General features: G+C 39.7%; 1 protein-coding gene across 4 annotated transcripts in view; it reads left to right on the forward strand.

Moving 5' to 3' along the window:
• Positions 1–20,835, forward strand: part of LOC119728389 (rho GTPase-activating protein 7-like) — a 67,780-nt gene extending 46,945 nt beyond the window's left edge. For all 4 annotated transcript variants that reach the window (XM_038200608.1, XM_038200607.1, XM_038200609.1 and 1 more), the window contains exons 6-16: positions 632–980; positions 5,893–5,958; positions 7,433–7,552; positions 7,777–8,009; positions 9,544–9,669; positions 11,181–11,314; positions 11,415–11,621; positions 13,004–13,150; positions 14,238–14,401; positions 14,937–15,062; positions 16,220–20,835. In XM_038200608.1, coding sequence (XP_038056536.1) covers positions 632–980; positions 5,893–5,958; positions 7,433–7,552; positions 7,777–8,009; positions 9,544–9,669; positions 11,181–11,314; positions 11,415–11,621; positions 13,004–13,150; positions 14,238–14,401; positions 14,937–15,062; positions 16,220–16,511 — 1,964 coding nt within the window. In that variant the 3' untranslated portion in view covers positions 16,512–20,835. The remainder of the gene's footprint in view (positions 1–631; positions 981–5,892; positions 5,959–7,432; positions 7,553–7,776; positions 8,010–9,543; positions 9,670–11,180; positions 11,315–11,414; positions 11,622–13,003; positions 13,151–14,237; positions 14,402–14,936; positions 15,063–16,219) is intronic.
• Positions 20,836–22,039: the final 1,204 nt, after the last annotated feature.

Raw genomic sequence — 22,039 nt, forward strand, 5'->3', positions numbered from 1 at the left:
AAATCCATCAAGCTTTAACCTTCTACCCACAGTTTCATATGTCCAGCGCATTTATATTTGGCTCCAACCTCACTTGCCGCGTATTTGGAAAATGCTGGGTTCCCGCCAAACTTTTTTTTCCAGACGAAGAAGAGTTCAATGCCAGCCATTTTCAATTCATTGAAGCATTTTAATCCGTGCTGTTACAAAGAAACCATCAGGGCTGTATTGATCAGGATCCATAGTGGGAGTTGTGGTTACACATTTCCAGTCTTTGCTGAATAGCACATCCTGTGGCCTTTTAAACTACCGGTCATTGAATTTACAGTGGCCTTTCCCACTTGTCTTTGGTCTTTCCTGTGGTTTGAAAAGTGAAGTGAAAATAGTTTTCCCACCACAATTGTAAAAAATATCTCTTAACTTGCTGACCAAATCACGTACATTGGAAAAATAAATGTACCAGCTTTTTTATGAACTACAAAGGAGGGTGATTGATCAGTACCTTTGTTTGTTTCCTTTGAGTACAAGACAAGTGTTGAACTTCAAACCTCTTGATATGTATAATTAGGTAAATCACGTAGATTCTTAATCCAAATAGTGTCTTGAAATTCGTTTTTGAATTGATGTGGTCCTTTTTCTTCTTCGTGTTCAGATGAGGGCAGTCTGTCTTCAGCCTCTTCCCACTCCCAAGTCTCGTCACCGGTCTACTCTCCCGTCTCGTCCAACTTTACCTCCCCGCTCCCCTCGCCTCTACCCTCACCCCTACTGACCCAGTCTGGCTCCCAAAAGGACCTCGTGTTTGGTGCGCTATCCGGCAGTCAGGAGACCAGACCAGATCAGCCTGCACCCACCCCTACCAGCATTGCCGTGACGTCGACAAGCGAGGGCGATACCACGACGGGATCCACTGAGGACAGTTTGGATATGACCAATATGGCTACCGGCATGAGGGAAAGGAGGGATTCTGGCGTGGGCAACTCGCTCACTCGTCCTAGTAGCAGGTAAGCCGCCAAGTCATAAACCAAAAACCATGAAACCTAACTCCCTTGCTTGGAGCCTTCCTGAATTCTCTCCAAAATACTTCAATTTGCAAGAAACTAATGGCACATTCTTCGTACACGGTTAACTTTCAAGGTTTTAAATATAAAGTGGATGGATTATACCTTTCTCAATCGTTAAATATCCTCCGAAACCCTCGGGCGGATTTTGAAAGATCTGTGAGTGGGAGGCTGCCTTCAAATCCACCAAGGAGTTCTGGTGGATGTTGAAGGATTAAAGAAGGTAGTGCCAGTCATGGCAGTCAATAGTACTCATCATAGGCTTGATTCTCTCTTGATTCTCTGTAAGTTGAGGAACATTGCATAACATGCCATTGATTTTCTACACGGTAGTGAATTTTATTGAATTTCGGTTCTCAGGAAAAATGTCTTTCAAGTTAAAGAGTTTAACGATTCAATATAGGGCAGCATAAAGCAGGTCATCGGTTACGCACACTTGATGTGTACACGTAATGCATCTAAATGTTTGTACACATACATCACTGAATATTCTTAGAAAAGCCTTTCATCAGAACTGGTTTCTTATGGCAATAATTGTATTTATGTTTCCAACACTTTGTGTACATCCCCCATAGATACTGCAGTATACACATGCATGATCCTAATCCATTCTTCATACAGTGAAAACCAACGTGTATTCCAGTCACCAGGGGAGTTTTCAATGAAGCTATTTATCGAAGGGATTTATCCAGCAATTACAAATATTTGCATTTTGGCTTGAATACTAGATCTTAAGCTTAATAGGGAATTGTATTTTTTTGTGAAATCTTCCGAGTCTGAGTGCACAATTTATTAGGAGCCATCAAGGTCGATGACCTGAAAAATGCAGCCGGCCTGCCCCACGGTTTTGGCTTTTTGTGATTTGTATCCTCCTCAGTTCTTTTTGTTTTTTAGTGAAGCTAACCTCACTGTCCGATGATGCTATTAATCATTGCCAAGAGCACCGGGTCTGTAGAATGAATCTCCCTTGACCACACTGAGGTCTGTGCCCTGAACTGACCTGTGATGTAAAAAGCAGAAACAAAGTTATGAAACCTACTCCTCTGTGTATATTTTTTTCTTTTCTTGTTTACAATAAATGAACGTTTTCGTTTCCTTTTGCGTCAACTTATCTGTAAAACTCCTTCACTTACGTGTTGCAGAAATTGTACTTTTAATTGAAAAAAAAATGTAATATTCATGTAAATAAAGGCATCAACTTGAATTCAATTCAGTTATTTCAGTGCAGTTAACAATTCAATCCCAATATGCAAATAGAAATAGCCCTTAATATACACATTGTAAAGCATTGAAGAATTGCAATATTAAGGAAACTCAAAATAATCAATAGTTATTACAAAATATGCACAAAATAGTTCCAAATATTTCATGTATATCTCTTGACATTAAACAGAGATGTATTTAAACAAAACAAAAAAAGGAAAAAGTGAGCAGTTTTGTGAAGATGCAATTTATTTTGACATTTTTCCTGAATGAAACAAGTGATGGAATGTACCATCTCATAAGGGAGGCAATCCACCATTCAGGAGTGGAGGGGACAGATTTCCTCTGTCAATAACCACCAACACCCCCCTGCTTTGTTCATATCCTTGGAACATCCCACATGTTTACTTTTTACAATCCAATGAGTCATCATGTGCCACACAATTGCATAACAACCACACACAGGCCCACTCATTGTGTATATTATGACAAGCACATCAATTCCAGCTCATTTCTCAGCAAGGCCTAAACCACAGGAAATCCCCCCTCCACTCCAAAAAAATCCAGCCATCTCCAAGGCTGTTTATTTTCAGCAGTCACTGCTCTAACGAGCAAGGCAAGAAAGACTGTAAACAAAATGAAACTAAGGCGCAAATTGCACAAACAACGGCGCTATTTGGAGACTTTCTCATCGAGAGACCATAATAAACAATAGACTAAATTAAGAAAAGAAAGTTGTGCAAAATACAGCCAGATTGTGGGTATTATCGTGTGTGTTCTGGTTCTTTTTAAGGAGACTGATAGTGTAAACAAATCCACTTGCTTTATTTTGAAAGAAAGAAAACAATAAGGTTGATTAAAGATGTTTTGTCAGATGACGTTGTTTGTTTCTTCCTTTTTCCTTCTATTTTTGTAAAACTATATTACTTAAACTATTTTAGTAAATGTCTAGCCACTTTTTAAAAACTTCCTACATATCAGTCCTTTTTGTCAAAAGTACATATTGATGCTCAGTTTGTTCCTACTTTTGTTGAATCAGTGGAAAGGCAGTGGAAGTTTTTTTTCTCAGGATGAAGAGCTGTCAAAACAGGTTTTCCTAGTGGATGCATAAACTGTTGTCACTTGTCAGTACCAAAAACACAGGAAGTGACAGGTTTGACTCTGTCAAGCGTTTCCTGTTGAGTGTGTACTCTTCTATTGTATCTTATCACAGTATCAGGGAATCCTTTAATACTGGGTATTCATGTTTCTCAGTCCACTCTGGTAGCCCATTAGTCATTGTTTTGACAGTTTTGATAGGGGTTCCCTCAAATATCTGCAGAATGACTTGCTTGCATCACACTTCATGTTCTTTCCAGTCATCTGTGGTCATTTTTGATGTCCACTCATTAATTCAAGGTGGTCTGGCCAGGTGACATTCCCAAGGTCCACACGAATGACTCAGTACAGAAATGTCCTTTCTTTTGAGGGAAAAATTTAACTGACCGTCAATAACCTCTTTGCTTTCCTGGACAAAACATCGGAGCTGGTCATTGACTGTGGACAGTCACTAGTAAAATCCACTAATGGAGGTTTAGAACAAACAAAAACAACCACCGGTGTGTTGGTTTTATGTCTTCAATTGCGGATTCCCTCTGGTCTGTTCAGTGTGGACCTACAGCAGTGGTAGATGGTCATTGACTGGCGAAGGAAGAAACACTTCAAATCCGATAATGGATGTGGGAAAAATAACAATAAAGTCACTTTCGGTTCACTTATGAGCACAGTAGGATGATTTGTAGAAGGCACGTCCGGGTTTGTGCGAGGGTACACCTTGCATCACTGGAAGGAAAAACAACAGAGTGAGGTTGTTGACTTCAGAAGTACACAGAAGGAAGAGAGATGTTAAGTCAGTGATAATGGACATGAAAAATTAAACAAATAAGCTAACAGTTTGTTGTGTGTGTTAGAAGAGACGCTAGTGCTTGGGGAGGTCAAGACTTGTCCATTTGAGTTGGGATTTTGCCAGGCGCAAACCATGCGTCACTATTCCCAGGATCTCATCCGGATCCAGGATTCAAGGTTGTACAGATTTGTCTTTTGGTCGGTGTTATTACTTTGCGATCTTACAAGAGATTTGGTTAGTTCAACGGACTTTCTAGTTACACATATGTTCTCACTGATTGGGAAAGTTTTGGGTGTTGCGCTAAAGGAAGTGTGCTGAAAAAATGTCCATATTTTATAAAACTTGCAAATCCACGCACCAATTGCACTAACAGCAGTTTTGAAGATTCCCTTGTACTGTGAAATATCAGATGTCTCCCATTACGTGATGCAGTGTCAGATTATATCTTCATTAGTCTGTAATGTCTTAATGGATGCATTCATTATCGCGGCATGCATTGGCGGGGCTTTTTAGTGTGTGTAATAAATAATAGCACGTGCCATTCGTGCACATCCTTCATCTTGTCAGCAAGCCCGACGCATCAATCAGTAACCAAGATAAATTCTCAGCCAGTGGGGTTGCGTGGATACAGTCCGTTCCTTGCTGTTCTTTAGGATAGAGAAAAGCCACTCTGTCAGTGCTTGGTCATTTTGTCGCCTGAGTCATTACAGTCATTACAGTCAGGCGGATTTGGCATTGCCAACCGTGCCTTGCGCCAGAATAAGAGGCACCAACTTCATTATGTTAAGCATGATCAGTGATGCCTTTTGCAGTAACTCAATTTTTTTGTACAATGTATGCCCTATTTTTGCAATTGATACTTTCTCTTTACTGCGGCAGGTTTTAAACACAAATTTTCTGTGCGTGATATAAATTTATGATCTTTCCAATGAGACACTACATAGTTTTAATGAATTTTGATACAAAAATAAAAATACTATTATTAAAAGACGAAATGAACAAACAAAATAAATTTATATAAAAAATACCATTTCCTGCCACAATACACAAGCATTAAATGGATTTTTTGGGGGCAGCAAGCATGTGTTTGACAACTTAAATATCAGGACTTGGCCATTATGCATTCTTTTCTTCAGTCTGATATCCTTTTAATTTGAGGTTTTTTAAGCCAGGATTTTAAAAAAAATATTAATTCGATTTTTTTTACCAGGCCAGACTGTCCTAACACCAACTTTGCCTTCTAAATTTGTCAGCATCCGACACGTGCTGTACAACTTAGCAATTTTAGAGGTTGTTGTCAGAATTGGTGTGAAGATACATACTTTATGTTATTACCAAGCCGGGACATAAATTGTCAGACGGTATCATCAGAGCCGACTGTTCGGTTCACATTTAGAGAATATCACATTAAGCGTGACTCATCCGCGGCATTTTGAACAGTGACAAAGAATGCCATCAATCTTAATACGTCTGACATGTGCAAATGTTCCGTGGGCGATTCTTAAGTGCACGTGCCTACGACAGTGCCATGTTTGGGCATCAGGACCGATAAAACGGTTGAAAACAGGAAAATAAATCAAGCTAAAATTGGTACTTTTCATTACGGGAAAAATCCTTTGTGATATTTACTAATGGATACCAATTGTGCCGTTTCAACGATGCGCTTCTTTTACGGCTAGTGAAAGGTCAACGCTGGATCGATTTTTTTTTAACGACTCTGATGGCTTACCGTGTATATCTTTCTTATTTTTCCGTCTGTTTTTACAGTGGTAAGAGGCCAAGAATCAGATGGCACAGTTTCCAGAAGTCTCACAGGCCGAGTCTGAACTCGAGGTAAGTCCCTAAGCCAGACTAGAAGACGTGGACTCTCATCATCCAGGATTGTGTGAGAAGATGCACTTAAAGCTTCTCAAACAGCATTGATTGCTGTGCACCATTACGAAGCTGCCTTCCCCGTAATTTGATGGCTTAGTTCCCAAATATGAGTTTTCTTTTTCAGATAGGTCTAAAGTCTCCTTTTTCCAACACACACACTCCCATTTCTCAAAGTGTTACACTTTTGCTCGCTTCTGTAATTTATGTTGTAATAGATCCAAAGCAATACGCTTGGACTGACAGTGAAGGTCTCGGGGCATGAAAATACACTGTTTTATATTCATAGAGCTTTTACTACTAGCAGGTCCATGGTTTTTAAGAAAAGTACAAAGGTTGATACAGCCGGTACTCTTTCACATGAATTAGTGTTCTTTGAGCCAATATTTATAGTATAGTTGGAAATGTTTGACTTCAGACCCCTTGGATTGGAAGTTTATTGGGGGGGGGAGGTTGAAATCAAATATTGCTAACAAGTCTGTATACAAGTAGATATTTTTTTGTTTTCTCAAGAAACACAGAGCCATACAGAAGTACATGTCAGATAATGCAGGCCTTTTTCATTAGTTTGCAGACTTTTAATTGCAGCTCAAAAACCTGGCAAGTGAAATGGGTAGCTCCATATTCTGGCTCTCAAAGTTTCTGTGCAGCGATTCTCACATGGGACTCTTAACCTCGCGGCTTTTGGAGCGCTGTATTTGTGACAAAATTGTATTTTATACCCAATGGGGAACAATTATTGAAGCAAATGGACTGACTCATTCAAACCTGTCTGACTCAGTGCAGGGAAAAATCTTTCTCCACCAAGCGTTTTTTTTATTTTTTTTTTATTGTCGATCGGGGAATAAGGGAATTTGCACTTGGGACCAGGAATACATCAACAATTTACAAACAGTCAGCATGTAGTAATCGCAAGGGTCATTTTGTTTATATTGTCTACCCTGGGACTTTCAACTTGTTCTGAGTGAAACTTTTATTTGGAATTGAATTTTATTTCATTTAAGCGCTGTGTTTGCTGACTCTTTGCAAGCTCAAACACTGAGCTACATGTTGGTCCATAGTTGTCAGACCTCTCTCAGAAACAGTTTCAATTATTTACGACCATGCCTTGGTGCCCATGACCACCTAGTCTACTGAGCTCAAAAAGAAATAAGGTTTCCTTGGCACAAAAAGGTCTATTAAATGAAGGTTGCGTTTTACTGCTGTAAATTACTTTCGCATGGATACATGTAGGTTTTGGCATGTACATAAACCAACCGCATTCAGAGTTTGTCATGAAAATAAAGGTAGACAATCCAACATCACTACCTTGCAGTATGTCTAAGATTGCCAGATTGTTTTTTTAAATGGGGTCCATGTCATCATCAGGACAATTTCTGTACCACCTTTACAAAGCAGAATAACATTTATTCTCTTTTCTGTGTATTGTTTCCAGGCCATTTCAAATCTCGGGTCTTTCGGTAAGCCAGTTGCTGATCCTACGCAAGTTGTCGCTCCTCAAGCTAACGTCGTTGATGGAGAGGCATTCAGTCACACACAGAAGTGGATGGAGCTGGTAAGGGAATGTAACGTGAATTTTGTTATATTTCACCAGACGTTTAACCTTCCCTTTGACAAAGAGTCAAAGAGTGTAAATAATGTCCTAAACTGCTGTCGAACTTTTGAGTCGAGCTCAACTCGGCAAACTAGTCTTGTTTGTTATGGTACCTGCCTTTCAGCATACTCCCAGTCGACCTGAAATTTGATCCTTGAAACCTGCAATCTTGCATCTCTTTTTAGGATGATGCCCCGCTTCATGAAGCGAATCAAGAGCCCTGACTTCAAGGATCGCAACATCTTCGGCGTTCCCCTGCTGCACATCCTCCAGACCACGGGCCTGCCGCTGCCCCAGAGCATCCTGTACGCGATGCGATTCCTCCGCCGGACCTCCGGCGATGCGGTGGGCATCTTCCGCAAGCCTGGGGTCCGGTCCCGCATCCAGCAGCTGAAGAGACTGAATGAGAGCAATCCAGGTATATAAATGCTCATCGATACCTTGTACATCCAAACCCTAAGCATCAACACCTTAATGTATTTACAGCTCATTTGAGCATATGACTCGATCGTGTCTATTGACTCTTCAAAAACCAAATCTTTCAAATTCCTTGGAGTAATTCGTAAGCCAAAAGAATCTGTGCATAAGTTTCCACCGTTGGTGTAAAAGATAGGACATGAAGTATGTTCCAACTTACACTTTCTCTTAATTGCAACACCACTTGTGATATTCAAGGGCCTGAATGATCAGATACAACACTAAACAACATTCAATATTTTACAACTGTGCACCAGTCTTTAATAGTGAGAAAAAAATTCTCAAAGCAGATTGTCCATCCAACATAGGACAGAAACACTTGCGAAGTTCACTCACCACTTTTAAACAGCAAATGATTTCCTGGTGCAGTTTCCCGACGGTGATATCCTTTCATGATCGAGGGACATTAATGCATCACAAAAAGTCAATCCCACGGCCGGGATTAATTTGTCTGCCAAAGCAATTCATGACTACAGGTGTAATTCAATAGTTTCCCCTCCCACGAGTGATTTCGCTCCTTTCCCATGCATCGAAAGTGTCTTCCTAATCCTCCCCCTTGGCACTTTTCCAGACAGTTACTCCGCCAGCAAATGTCAAAAAAAGCTAGCGTCTAAAATTCTGTCTGGTAAAAAGGTTAAAAATTTGTTGGAGACTTACTGCCAGGAACCCCTGTCACACCAAGCTTAATTTCCCGAGGTGCTCACTTTTCATTTCCTTATTGCCAGTCAAGCTTGTTATATCCCTTGTCGTTAGAAAAAAAATTCTCCTAAAAGCACCGTTAAAAAAACAGTTGTTTTCCTACTCATATCAAGCAACTGTTTAAGGATCGGTTGCCTTCCAGTAGTAGGATTGACTTGTCAGTTTGAGTTGCCAAATTATCGGTCAAACTGTCTTTTCTGTTTATTTTTTTTTTGCCAAGGGATCAGGTCCCTCACTGGCACTGAGCCAGGATATCAAATCAAGACGCGGTGCTAGTAGGCCAGATCATCGTTTTCCCGCCCAAGTTCTCCGAACCTTCTTCTCCCATTTCTCTGTCGCATCTTGAAATTGTTGGTTTCACATTAGCTGTTATAAGTACATCTGTTTTCGGACTGGCTTTCCCCGAGTCGCACCAAATATTTGGGAGAACTCCAAGGTGTAGTCAATGGAAAATTAATACAGTTCATCTGTCTGAAATCAAAATATATGTCTGTCAACTAGAGACACTCATAATGCTTATTTTGTCTGTCGCGACGTAAGAATGCAATCTGAAATGGATGTAGGCTTTTTCAACAAAAAAGTCAAAATTTAAACAACGTGTTTTCACCAAAATGTTGTGAGTGTGTTTTTAATGCTATTGCTGAATATACAGAAGAAACACATGGGATTATAAATTCTGTAAATAAATTCCTTTTTTTTGGTATAACTTCCCATTGCTCTTTGAGCTATCAGAAGAAAGTACCCAGTAATATTTGATCTCCTTTTTGACTTTGCAGATAACATGAGTTATGAAGACACAACATCATATGACGTGGCCGACATGTTGAAACAGTACTTCCGGGATTTGCCTGAACCTGTTGTTACTACCAAGCTGTCTGACACATTCATTAGCATCTTCACATGTAAGTCACAACATAAATTAAAAAAAAATAAAGCTCCGAATTAAATTTTGCCTTGTAGAAAAGTACTTATTGGTTACTGTTGTATAACATCCATTAAATTATTTGTGAGTCTAAATGCTCCATATCACAATATCTGCATCACTGACCATTTGCAAAACATCCCTTTTTAACCCAACACAAATAATATCCTTCAAGCAAGAGAGAAATAGTAGTCTTTTGACGATAATGATTATACTTGCGCACTTGCGTTTTCTGTCCCAGGCCAGTTGCTTAGCTTTGTGAGATTTCATTGTATCCATAAATCCAAACTTGCCTTGTATTTGTTTATTACTCAGCCGGATGCATGTATTACATAATGCTGGCCTCAATAACCGGGGCACAAGGACAAAATAATTTAGGCATGCTTACAAATGACAAAACAAATTGCTTCACTGTGTGAATCTACTTTTATTGTGCCCAACTGAAGTGAATCCACGGAAAGTGCACATATCACAAGTTGGCATTTAACAAGTTTCCCTATGGATTACATGCACTGAATTTGCATCAGGTCATTTTGTGTGAAGCCATCAGGAGCAGTCCTTTCGCAGAAAAAAAAAACAATTCCTTGTTGCCATTTCTGTAACTTCTGGTTGTCAGTTCATGTTGATAAAATTTCCCTTGATTTACTAAAATCCCCAACTGTGTGGGACACCAGTGGCAGTTTAACTTTCAAGGCGCGTCAAACCCTATGCTACTAATTAGGAGCCAGGCTCTACTCTCCTCAATCCTGTGAAATCCTAAAAAAAAACTCTCGTGGATTCGTAGGACTCGTTAGAGTTACCGTTTGCCTAATTATACCTGGCATATTAGCATCTCCTAGCAACGCTAGGGCAATGCATAGCCCTGACGTCTACATTTGGGCACACTGGCTCATCCAATCAGTTACCAAATCCTCTCTGTCTATAAGTCAATCTGGTTGCCATGGTAATGCAAGACTTGGGATTTATCTGCTGGTGCCCTGAATCAGAGGAAGGCAAATATTAGTCGGTATCCCGCGGCGGCAGAAACACAGTCTGTTGACAGAGTACACAAACGAAGTGAAGAGTCACGGGACTGATTTTGCTAAGTAGACAAGAGAATGAGAAATCCAAGTTCTAAAATTAATACATCAATCCACACCATTGTTTATTTTCCGGATTGAGCGCAAAGGAAATACGCAACTCTACCCTCCTGTGAATCTTTGAATAAGATTCTTGTACACCCTACATGTACAAAATTGTTAGGCCGTGTTGATACATTTTTTAACAGACTATCAGGACAAATCACATGCTGCTCGGTTTTGGGTGTTTTTTTTAAAGTAAACAATGAGAACTTCATTCTTATGAATAAACCTTGTATCATTAAAAACAGAGTTTGACAAACAGACTTTTTCCCAGTTATTTGTGTAAAGTATATTGCTGAAGGACACAAAGCACCATTGATCCTCATTGGCCTATTAATAACTCTCCTCCTGTACCTTATCCATTGATCAGCTGGAATGCCCAAGGACCTGCGTTTATCAGCCGTCCAAGCAGCCATCATGCTTCTGCCAGACGAGAACCGAGAGGTCCTGCAATCCCTGCTGCTGTTCCTGAGCGACATCGCCGATCACTCAAACGAGAACCAGGTAAATATGGCAATGCAATTCAAATTGTAATTACATGCGGCAATCCTATTCCAAATGCCGTGATTAACATTTGAGTCTTCTTTCCTTTTTTCCCCACAAGATGACGGCCTACAACCTGGCTGTCTGCTTCGCCCCCTCGTTGTTCCAGCTGGGCAAGAGCCCCACCCCACCCAACCGCAACATCAGCAGCCCTCGGCGCACCCGCAAGATGGCCACCTCCCGGCCCGACCAGAAGGAGCTGATTGAGAATGTGGCGGCCAACGAGTGCCTGGCGCTCATGATCCGAGAAGTCAAGAAACTATTCATGGTCAGTCTCTACAATTCTCACAGAAAAGTAAAGGGGGGTGAGGAGACAATGTGTCCATTTCATTAAGTTATTGCTGAAAAGCAGGAATGTGTTTTTTTTGGTTTTTTTTCATTTCAAAATTAATTCGTCTGAAAGAGGTGCTGTAAAAAGATTGTTGCCATCCCGTTGCGTACTTTCCAAATTGGTCACTGGATATAAGTCACGTTTTCGAACACTCGTACGTTTGGCGACTGTTATTTTTAGAAGCACAGTCTATATTTATGCATTCTGGCTTCGTCAACATGCGAGGCACGTACGCAAGCTGCCCTGCCACTGATCTCGCTGACATTTACCTAGGTTCGTGTACACGCAGGTGTGGGCTTGTAGGATTTCTTGTTCACGTAGGCGAGGGTAGTATATTTTTAGTGCGTAATGTTTACTTGGCACGATCTCGTTTCACCGAAGGCTAAATCTCTCTTCAGATTCGATGCCATTTCTCTTCAAAATTGGTTTTTGCGACCGAAAACCTGTGGGTTTCTTGGCATTAGCTTCCATGAAATTGGAAATGCTGAGTGTTTGCCACAGTGCACTTAAACTACTTTTTTTAAAACTGCGACTGCGATCTTGCGCCAAAAATACATTTAATGATATTGTTGTCCCGAAATAGTAAGTATACTGGCTACAAAAAAGGGTTATAAATAGTAGGTTAATAATCAATTCAGTACCTTTTAAATTTTGCAAAGCATTGATTTGTTTATACTTTATTTGTTTAAACTGTATTTGTTTACACTATATTGCCTCAGAAATGTAAACAAACTGTTGTTTACCAACTTGTCTAAGGATTATTTTCATGTTAAAGTGAGCCATGCAACCCCAGCATACGCACACATGATTTTGTTTAATTTAATACATTCGTCTTCATACTAAATCTCATTCGTTTTGTGTTGGAAGAGGGCTATAGGTGCACCAAGTGTTAAAACATGGTCCCAAATTTGTGATGCAACTCACCAGAAAATGTAAACTAGTCAATTTTCTTGATTTGCAGAAATTAGCTTGAAACCATGCCACATGCAGTTACACAACTCAAGAAATTTTGGTTTAATTTCTCACCTGTTTTGGCTAAGGAAATATTATGTAGGTTTTGCAAGTTTCAAGCACCGTTGCTAGCTCCAGGCATTAGGGGGGCACAGAATAAACTAGGGGGCACACTACAAGAAAAAACACACTTATAAATAATTTTTACGCTTATGGTTTTTGACAATGGGGGGCAGTTGCTCGTCAGGAGGGGCCCGGCCCCATGGGCACCACCCAGTAGGTAATCGGCATTTCTTCAGTACGTTTTCATCACTGACTTATTGCCTGAATATTGATACTCATCGTGTGTTACCCGTGTTGTTCCACAGGTGCCGGAAGACCTGATGACCAAGTGCCACTTCTCCTACATTGATCTGGGCGAGCCGGTGGAGTTGGAGGAGCTGGGGCGGAAAAGCTGCGAAGAGCCAGGCGACTACATGAGTCACATGGAGAGCTGCCTGCAAGGACTGCTCAAGGTGAGCGAGTCCAAGGGTTGGATTGCTGTGGGGTGTAAATAAATAGGTTTCTAAAAAAGTCTTTGCCCTTTCTAACTGTCTTCTATGTATTATTCTGTCAAGTTATAAATTGTGCTTTGTACTAAATACTGTCAATGCATTGGTGTGATGCGGGATGCAGTCGCTGCTGGGAGTGGCGCGCAGTCGTCTCGTTGTTTGATCGAAGCAGTGGTGGATATCAAATGTGGATACACAAACACTGGACTCAGTAGCTGTCATCAAAATCCAGACTTGTAATCAACTTGTCACGAGCCAATCAGTGGTCAATCTAGAGCCATCCGGTCTGAGGTGACAAGCTGGTCAAATGAACTGTGACAAATGCATTGCTTTCTTGAAACTTCACTCCTTGTGATTTGTGACCTGATATGCGATTGACTTCAGATTGATTTACATACAAACAATTCCACCGGGAAACTTCGTTCTTAAGTTGGCATAGACTCGAGTCATTACTCCATGAATTGTTCAAAGATTAGTAACCATGGTCGAAACATTCGCGCAGGAACTGTTGCTCGGATTTGTATTTACACTGCGTTTTTGTCACAACTGTGCGCAGGGTTTCAACGTCTCTACCTAGTTTCCCTTTGCACTTTTTCAGTGCAGCGAAAGTGAGGATTTTTTGGCGTCGCAGAGTTCGGCATTTGACAGACATGAGCAAAGAATTTCAATTGTCGCCTTTCAACAAATGCTTGAAGATCAGTTGCCTGGGTGATTTCGACGATCCGCGTGTGCAAGTAGACATATCCCCACTCGATATCCTCAGCTTCTTCCCCTTCTACCTTAACCACATGGTCGGATGTTTTGCCCTTTTTCTTCTTTTGGGGCGTTTTTTTTTTGCACTTGAACCCAGATTTAATCAATTTGCGCAACTGTAAGATGTAGTAATTGCTCATCGTGGTCATTTCTCCGGCTGTCAGATTCCAAGTGTACGATGCTATGTGAGCCTCGTGATTGACTTAAACTCGACTTTGATTAAAATGATTACAACAACAGTAAAATATCTTCTTCTTTTTTCACTTGTACTAATCCTCGTGTTGTCATCCTTTAACAGGAGTCCAGAGACAAGTTCAAGGGTTGGGTCACATGCCCAGCGGTAGACAATGTGGACGTTGCCTACAAGAAGGTTGGCGACGGCCACCCACTCAGACTGTGGAAATGCACGGTAGACATTGGTGCCCCGCCAGCTGATATCCTACAGAGAGTCCTAAGAGAGAGGTGGGTACCAGCGCATCCAGTTGCTCATTTTGTTCTGCTGTGAAGTGGCCAGTGGCATTTTGAAGAGCTGCAGGGGTAAATGGTACCCTGTACATCTCGAGGGCATGAAAAACCTAGGAATTTGTTCACACGGTGCACCAGTAAACTTGCACTTACTGGCAAAACATGTCCAGTGTTGCATCATTTTTGTGTAGATTCATCGTTGCATTTTGGGGAGTGTGGCCTAGTGGTAAGGGTTTGTGACTCATGATCAGAGGGTCATGGGTTCAAATCCAGCCGCTGGTCATATGTTGTGTCCTTTGGCAAGCCACTTCATCCCCACTTGCCTCTCTCCACCCAGGAGTATAAATGGGTACCGGCATTAACTGGGGAGTTACCTGCTATGGACTAGCATCCCGTCCAGGGGGAATAGAAATATTCTCAGAGGTTTCATGCTACTGAAACAGGAGATAAACGCCGGCCTGATGAGCCACATTGGCTCGGGACAGACTTTACTGCTTTACTTATTCATTGTATTCATTTTGTTTGTCCCTAGACATCTTTGGGATGAGGATTTGGTCAAGTGGCGGACAATTGACACCCTGGATAAGACCACCGAGGTGTTTCAGTATGTAGTCAACTCAATGGCTCCCCATCCATCCAGGGACTACTGTGTCTTGAGGTACGTTACCAGCAAAACTCAATATAGATCATCTGTAGACAAAATGTTGACAAAATACTTCCTAAGAAACATAGAATTCCTAAATCATTCCGAAATTGGACAGTTCGATTACCTTTGTAACCCATCTTCCGATTGAGGTAAAAAAAAAAGAAGAAGACAAGACCAGATATACAATTCTGTGAACAACGTATGGATGTTTACGTTAACCAGCCAATATATATGAGAACTTCCCAGTTAACAGCAACCAGTAGAGTATTAAAAAGTTGCTGTTTGAAAATTTAACTTCAATTCAGTTTCATTGAAGACACCCTATCTGTGGAGTCTAGTAACTCTTTGATAGCGGTGATGCACATGTACATCAATGAAGTTCAATCATCTCAGATTTGCTATCTGTGAATTGCAACTTGGAGAGATAACTCATCAATCAAACTGTCTGTGGCCGGCCTAATCTGGCGCCATAGCCTCATTAAGGAGAGATAAGGGGAAACGGCCAGTACCTGGCAACAGCTGGGAGTTCTGATACCTGGACCAGACTATCAGCACGTTAACTCCTGACTTGACATTTTACTGACCCCTTCCGAGGTGTAAATGCATCTTCCTAAATTGCGGTGCATACAAAAACTTGGAATTTATGTTTAGCGCTCTATAATCTGCAGGAACGATGAAAATCAGTGGTTGAGCTTATAACACAAACAGATTAAAAACAAACATCCAACATAATATTTGCAGAGTTGTTAAACAAATGACCAGATACTCCCAAGCTCCATAACTCTTTTGTTTACATTCTACATGTACAAGTTGACATGTAGACACTTCTGGTGCCTGAAATGTCGTTGCGTGCTGGATTTGGGTTTTCAATGATTTTCAACCAGAAACTGTCCATTAAGCCTAAAATACATGTATCATTTGGTCCAGTGAGTTGTTTGTGAGCTTGAGAGGAAGAACTCACAAGCTTACTCAGGAGGGACTCGAACCCCTGACCTTCTGTTTACTCGTGCAGAGGTCTTACCACTTGACCAGTAAACTTGTTGAAGTCAGGTAGTCAGTTGTGAATTGATAACTGCTTGTAGGATTAATACAATGTAAGACAATGTAATACAATGTGATACAATGTAGCACAGGTGCTAATTGGTCAAACCATCCTTTCCCGTTTTCAGGTCCTGGAGAAATGACCTTCCCCGGGGAACCTGCGCCCTGGTCTCCACTTCCATCGAGCATCCGGACGGCCCGCTCATGGGAGGGGTGCGCGGCACCGTCCTGGCCTCCCGTTTCCTGATCGAGCCCTGCGGCTCGGGCAAGTCCCGCCTGACGCACATCTGCCGGGCCGACACCAAGGGGCGGACGGTGGACTGGTACAACAAGGCCTTCGGCCACATCATGGCCAGGCTAGTGGGCAAGATACGGGACCTGTACGTCCACGAGGCAGAGGGGCCCGAGACTAAAGTCTGAAGTGTACTCCGGCCCAAATTCACAAATCCTGTCAAAAATTCCTGTAATGTGACTGGCCCTTTAGATCTATGGGTCTTGCTTGATGTCACAGTGATAAAGTGAAATCGTAGGCTATAAGTGACAACACGCTTAAAGCGATAACATGTTTTCAATCCATATCTACTTACGTTATTGTGCTACTGGTTGCTTGGTGCAGTACCCGTCTATGGTGTGGATATGTCGTGTTTGTTCATTCCACATTTGTCACACAGAGGTGTTTAAATGTATATCTGTTACCACACTGTGCTCAGGAGACAAAATCAAGTGTTTGCTCGAAGTCAATGAAATTATTGAGCAAAATATCTTTGATCACCCAGTAAAAAAATAATCGAAATGTGGTTTTACGCAGTTAGTTAGATGTTCAAGCAACACTCAAAATTGACTTCCAATCAAAAACTGTGAAATTGAGTTTTAACCAGTTCACGCCGGAGGCCTGTATACACGCAAAGGTTTTGCGGTATTCGGAACGGATGATGGATAAACACGCAATGAGCGGGGCCAGAAACATCTGTCAGCAACCCACTCGTAGCGAGCGAGGCCGGAAATATGAGTGTGCTGCCCGAGGGTGATGGCTTCAACCCGCCTGGCCTGAGGTCGAGTGAGAAGTAATCCCACGCCTCGTTCCGTTCTTGTCAAAATAATCCCAGCGTGAACTGGTTAAGTTTATGAGTGTTTCCCGAAACAACAGTGAGAGATCATCAGTGCAAGTAACAAAGCACGAAATTAACTAAAAAAATTACCAATAATTTGCCTTTGGCAAACAAATATCTTACAACTGCACACAGCAGTGTAATCAATCATGAAGCTTCTTTTGGAGAAAAGAAGTTTAAAAAAAATTTACTTTGTTCAATAAATTGTACTTCAATGAATTGTTTTCAACTTGTGCTCTCGCTTCTCATGTGCATTTATTAGAAGTGACAATCTGAACAAGTAAACAAAGGTGTATTTATGTAGAAACGAAAAAATGTTGATGTATGTACTCAGGTATATTTTATTGTGATGCATAATTGTTCGCCACAGTGAACCTAAATATATGTGTATAGTATTTATATTATATAACCATTGTACAGTCTAAATTATGTACATAAAAACAGAGAACCTATAATCCCGATAGAAGAAACTAACACACACCATTTTATGGTTAGAAATGCTATTTTTTAATATTTTTGTCATTCTTAAAAGAAAACAAATCCTTTCTGTAATCAACTCATTCATCTGTTTTTATCGTATTTTTTTAACATCCCAAATTATAAAATTATGAAATGTTCATCACAGAAGACTTTTTTTATTGAGGGGTATACATGTATTTGAATTCTACATGCAATGGCATTCAAAATTGTCCTGGAAGATTAAATCAGCAATTTCAATACAGAAACCAAACCAATTTTGTTGAATGTACTTTTTTTTCACATCATACCAACATTTGCAAGAATGATGTGAAAAATCAAATCTACCGGTAACTTGACATGTTGAAAAGATACATAAAGAACATGATTTTCAAATGATATAAGAACTCATGTTTCACTTTTAAGTTAGTTCCTTTTCTTTAATGCTAGACTTTTTCTCTCCCATTTCCACATATTTTAGTAGTGTATTGCCGCCAATCCTTGCCGTCTAGTACCCCGTGTTCCATGGTTCAATTTGTACATAAAACTGCACAATTATCATGGGATTCTTAATGTGAAGAAATCCATAGAACTGTCTATCAAAAAATGGTTTCTGAGTAATATATTTGTGCTACATGGCAGTTCCTGCACAATAACAGCATGGATTATAATTTTTGAGAATAGTTATTGTTGTCAACATTTGTTTTAGTCATCAGTTTGGTAAAAAAAAAAAACATATTTAGTGATTTTTTGGGGGGGGAACTGACCTTTGACGTATTCATATTCTGGGTCTATCTTTGGTATTTAGATGTGTCTTGGTTTTCTTCTTTTGTTGCTTTTTGACTCCGATGTTTTTTCTTGTCAACAAAAATTGATGCATTGTGCTGGAACGTTACCCAATTTTTAACAGAAGACATGCCATACAATCATACATGCAGCCTTTTTTTCCTTCAACTTTGAGCACTTTACATTTTCAAACTTTTGTTCCAAAAAGTTCATTTTTCCCCTTCCAGAATATATCTTGAATTCTACCTAAAATATAAGCACTGCCATGGTTCACTTTGTCACATGATTAGGTATCATGTGACTCACTTTGTCACATGACTAGGTATCACGTGACCTAGTCTCAAAGGAAGAATGAAGAACACTTTAAAACGTACATGCGTCGCGTGTACATTTAGACCCATCACAGTTTTCAGACTGTCCCCTGGAATTATATTCATTTTGTATTCTTCACTGTCTTATTTTCGGACCTCAAAAAAAACCCAAGTATTCTCTAAACCCATTCAGCATCTGGTTGAAATGCATTAGTAGGCACTGGATGTCTTGATGTTGCTGTTCCGTTAGTGGTGCAAAACTTTACCCGGCACCACCCTTTTCCTTGCTCCAAATATGTCGCTATACCACTGGTTGTAACGTACTTACATGCACAAGAGTGTGTATCTCTATATCTAACGTAAGCTTGCACTTTCTTGTGATGATATATACTGTGCTCATTAAAAACAAAAAATAAGCCTGTAAAATTGCTGGCATAAAACAACACGCTTAAGTATGTGACATGCACAAGTGTACAATGTGGTCAGATGTCGTCGCAGAGGTGTTGGTGTCATGGTGCAGTATTTATTGGATAAATGTTTCCGAGTCATTCTGACTTTTGGAACACATGTTTATCACTAATTCACCTTGTATTTAAAATAGTATGAGTGTTTTACCAGTAGTCGTGAATTATTTGTACGTGGGTGGGATATTGGTTCGGAAAAAAAAAGTCTTTTATTGCAATCAAGTGACTTTTTTTCTGGTTGCATGAACACATCACAGTAAACTGGAGGCAATGGACCAGTAGTTTTAGTTAACATAATGACATATGATTTCTGTCAGAAGTGTCTTTATTTTTTTTATTTTTAAATAAAAAGGAACTCATAGCAGGAAAAACTTAACAGCGTTAACAAAACATGATACCTGCAAGTTACCTCTGTTTGTGAAACAGAGCAGTAAGCTTTTAGGGTTGTATGTAGCCACGGCTTTTGAGAGTAATTATTTTACAAAAAACAAGGACATTTCTTATAACTGATATCGAGGATATGAAAAAGCGAACATGTCTTCTTCAAAGGTGCTAGTACATCTATATGACATTTTCGTTCCGTGAAACTTATGTCAATTTATTGTCAGCCCGTGTGTACTCGTGAGACAAAACCATTTAAGATTGCAGCTGATTTACCTGTAGTTTAAATGTCAGCACTTTCAGAATTCACTCATGGATCTCAAGTTGAAAAAAAAAATCAGTTAGTGAATCATTCATTGGTAATGCCCCACTTAAAAATATTTTTAAAATGCATAATTTCTTACGGATGGGGGGGGGGGGGGGTATTTAGTTTGTGCACAGTCTTCAGCAACACAGTTCTTTCTTGAAGAGATTGCCACAAAATCACCATTTGCATTTACCCTGAAATCGTTTATGAAAACCAAACCAGACATGGGAGAAGTTTTGACAAAGCTGATCAATAGATTAAGAACGCCAAATTGTGTTAAGAATAAATCCGCATATTAGAAACGTCAGGTTTAATTGGAATAGCGTGTGCTTTTCCAAGTCAATTGAACCATTTTAGGCTGGAGTCTACCTCGCTAACTTCTGGGATAGACTAAATGAATATAAGATATGAAATGTGTATTGTTTAACAGGGTAACCTCTATGGAAAAATAAGCAGTCCTCTCACAACTGATAAATGAAATTCTGTCTTTCAAATTTGTCTTTCTTTTTTTTTTTTTCTTCCTTTTTTCCTTTCTTGCTCAGCATCCTAAAAAGAAAAATTGACTACCTCCACATTTGTGTCAGTGTCACACAGGCATTTGAGAATGAAACCGAAAAACAGTAGCTGTTCAATTTTGTTTTTGTTTTGTTTTGTTTTGACAACTTGTATCTCGGGTGTATATATACAGTCTTGATGTATTGTTAAAAGTTTCAGTGAAACTAATTAAATAAACAACTATGTATTTCATTTGGTGTTTTATTTATTCTCGAGACAGGCTTATAGTACGGTGATAAATTGTAACCTATCACGTTATGTTAATTATTTGTAATTTGCTCTGATTAAATGCAATATAATGGAATCATCAATGTATAATGTTAAGATTGTATTAACAGAGACAACACAAAATAAACTGTGCTATAATAATGGAAAGTGGAAAAAGTGAAGAATCACCTTTTGTTTAGTTTCTTTTCTTTTTTTCTTTTTTTTAAAGATTGATATTAAATGATTATGTTAGGACTTGGAATTTCTGATCTTTCAGCAGGTGTAGGAAGGGCAAGATAATCTGAATTTGATTTAAATGGAGGCTCAGGAAAACTGTGAGCAGAACCTATGCAAGTTAAAACTCTGCACTGCTGAATGGAAGGTATGAGCCCCCGCCCCCCCCCCCAACAAAAAAGAGGCGGAAAAAACAAATTAACAACAAAAAGATGTCATAAAGTAGATTGCGGGTAACACCATGTGGAAAGTAATCTCTTCTTGGAAGAAGTGTGGTTCTGAAAAGAACCGGTTGGTTGAGTGTAGAACTCTACACCCAATGTATGAGTTCTACACCGAGTTCTACACTCGACCAACCGGTTCTTTTCAGAACCACACTTCTTCCAGGAAGAGATTATTTTCCACATGGTGTTACCCGCAATCTTTCTACTTTATCTCATCCGCCATGCAAAGCTTAAAGTCATATATAAAAAGATGTAACATTCATATACATACTAAGACTTTTTTGCATCATTTTTATAGGAGATACTATCCCCATTGTTTGGAATATATTTACCATAAATTACTGCCCTTAGTGTAGTACATCCATATGTATTGATGGTATCTCAGAGAATGTTGCTTTAATTTATTAACAATGAATGCATAAAAGGTTTGCTCATGTTTATTAAAGCACCCTACCCATATGTTCTATAATTGCCAAAAATTAAACAATTTGAATAAGATAATCAATATATTACGTACTTCACTTTTATACCCTACCAGTTGTTTGATTAATGAAGCTTCAACTTTTTGAATTCTTAATAGAAAGTTTCGGCAGAATCATTGTAACATATTCTCGAAACAAAAGACATACAATAGACCTGACACGTGGCGGCCATCTTAGGGGGCATCTTTTTGTTATTTTAATTCATTAACAATAAATGCACACAAGGTTCACTTCTGCATATCCCAGCCTAACAAAGGCATTGCCCTCTTAAGATGGCTGCTACGCATGAGGTATGTAAGTACTCCCAAGAACTTTGGAAGATGGCGGCAACCATAATATGATGCAACAAAGATAACATTTCATCTGTCATTTACATTTAATTTATTTATTTATTTATATATTTTTTGTTAACCGAAAAAAAAATGCACTAAT

This window comes from Patiria miniata, unplaced genomic scaffold, assembly GCF_015706575.1.
Source record: "Patiria miniata isolate m_02_andy unplaced genomic scaffold, ASM1570657v1 HiC_scaffold_20, whole genome shotgun sequence".
NCBI lineage: Eukaryota > Metazoa > Echinodermata > Asteroidea > Valvatida > Asterinidae > Patiria > Patiria miniata.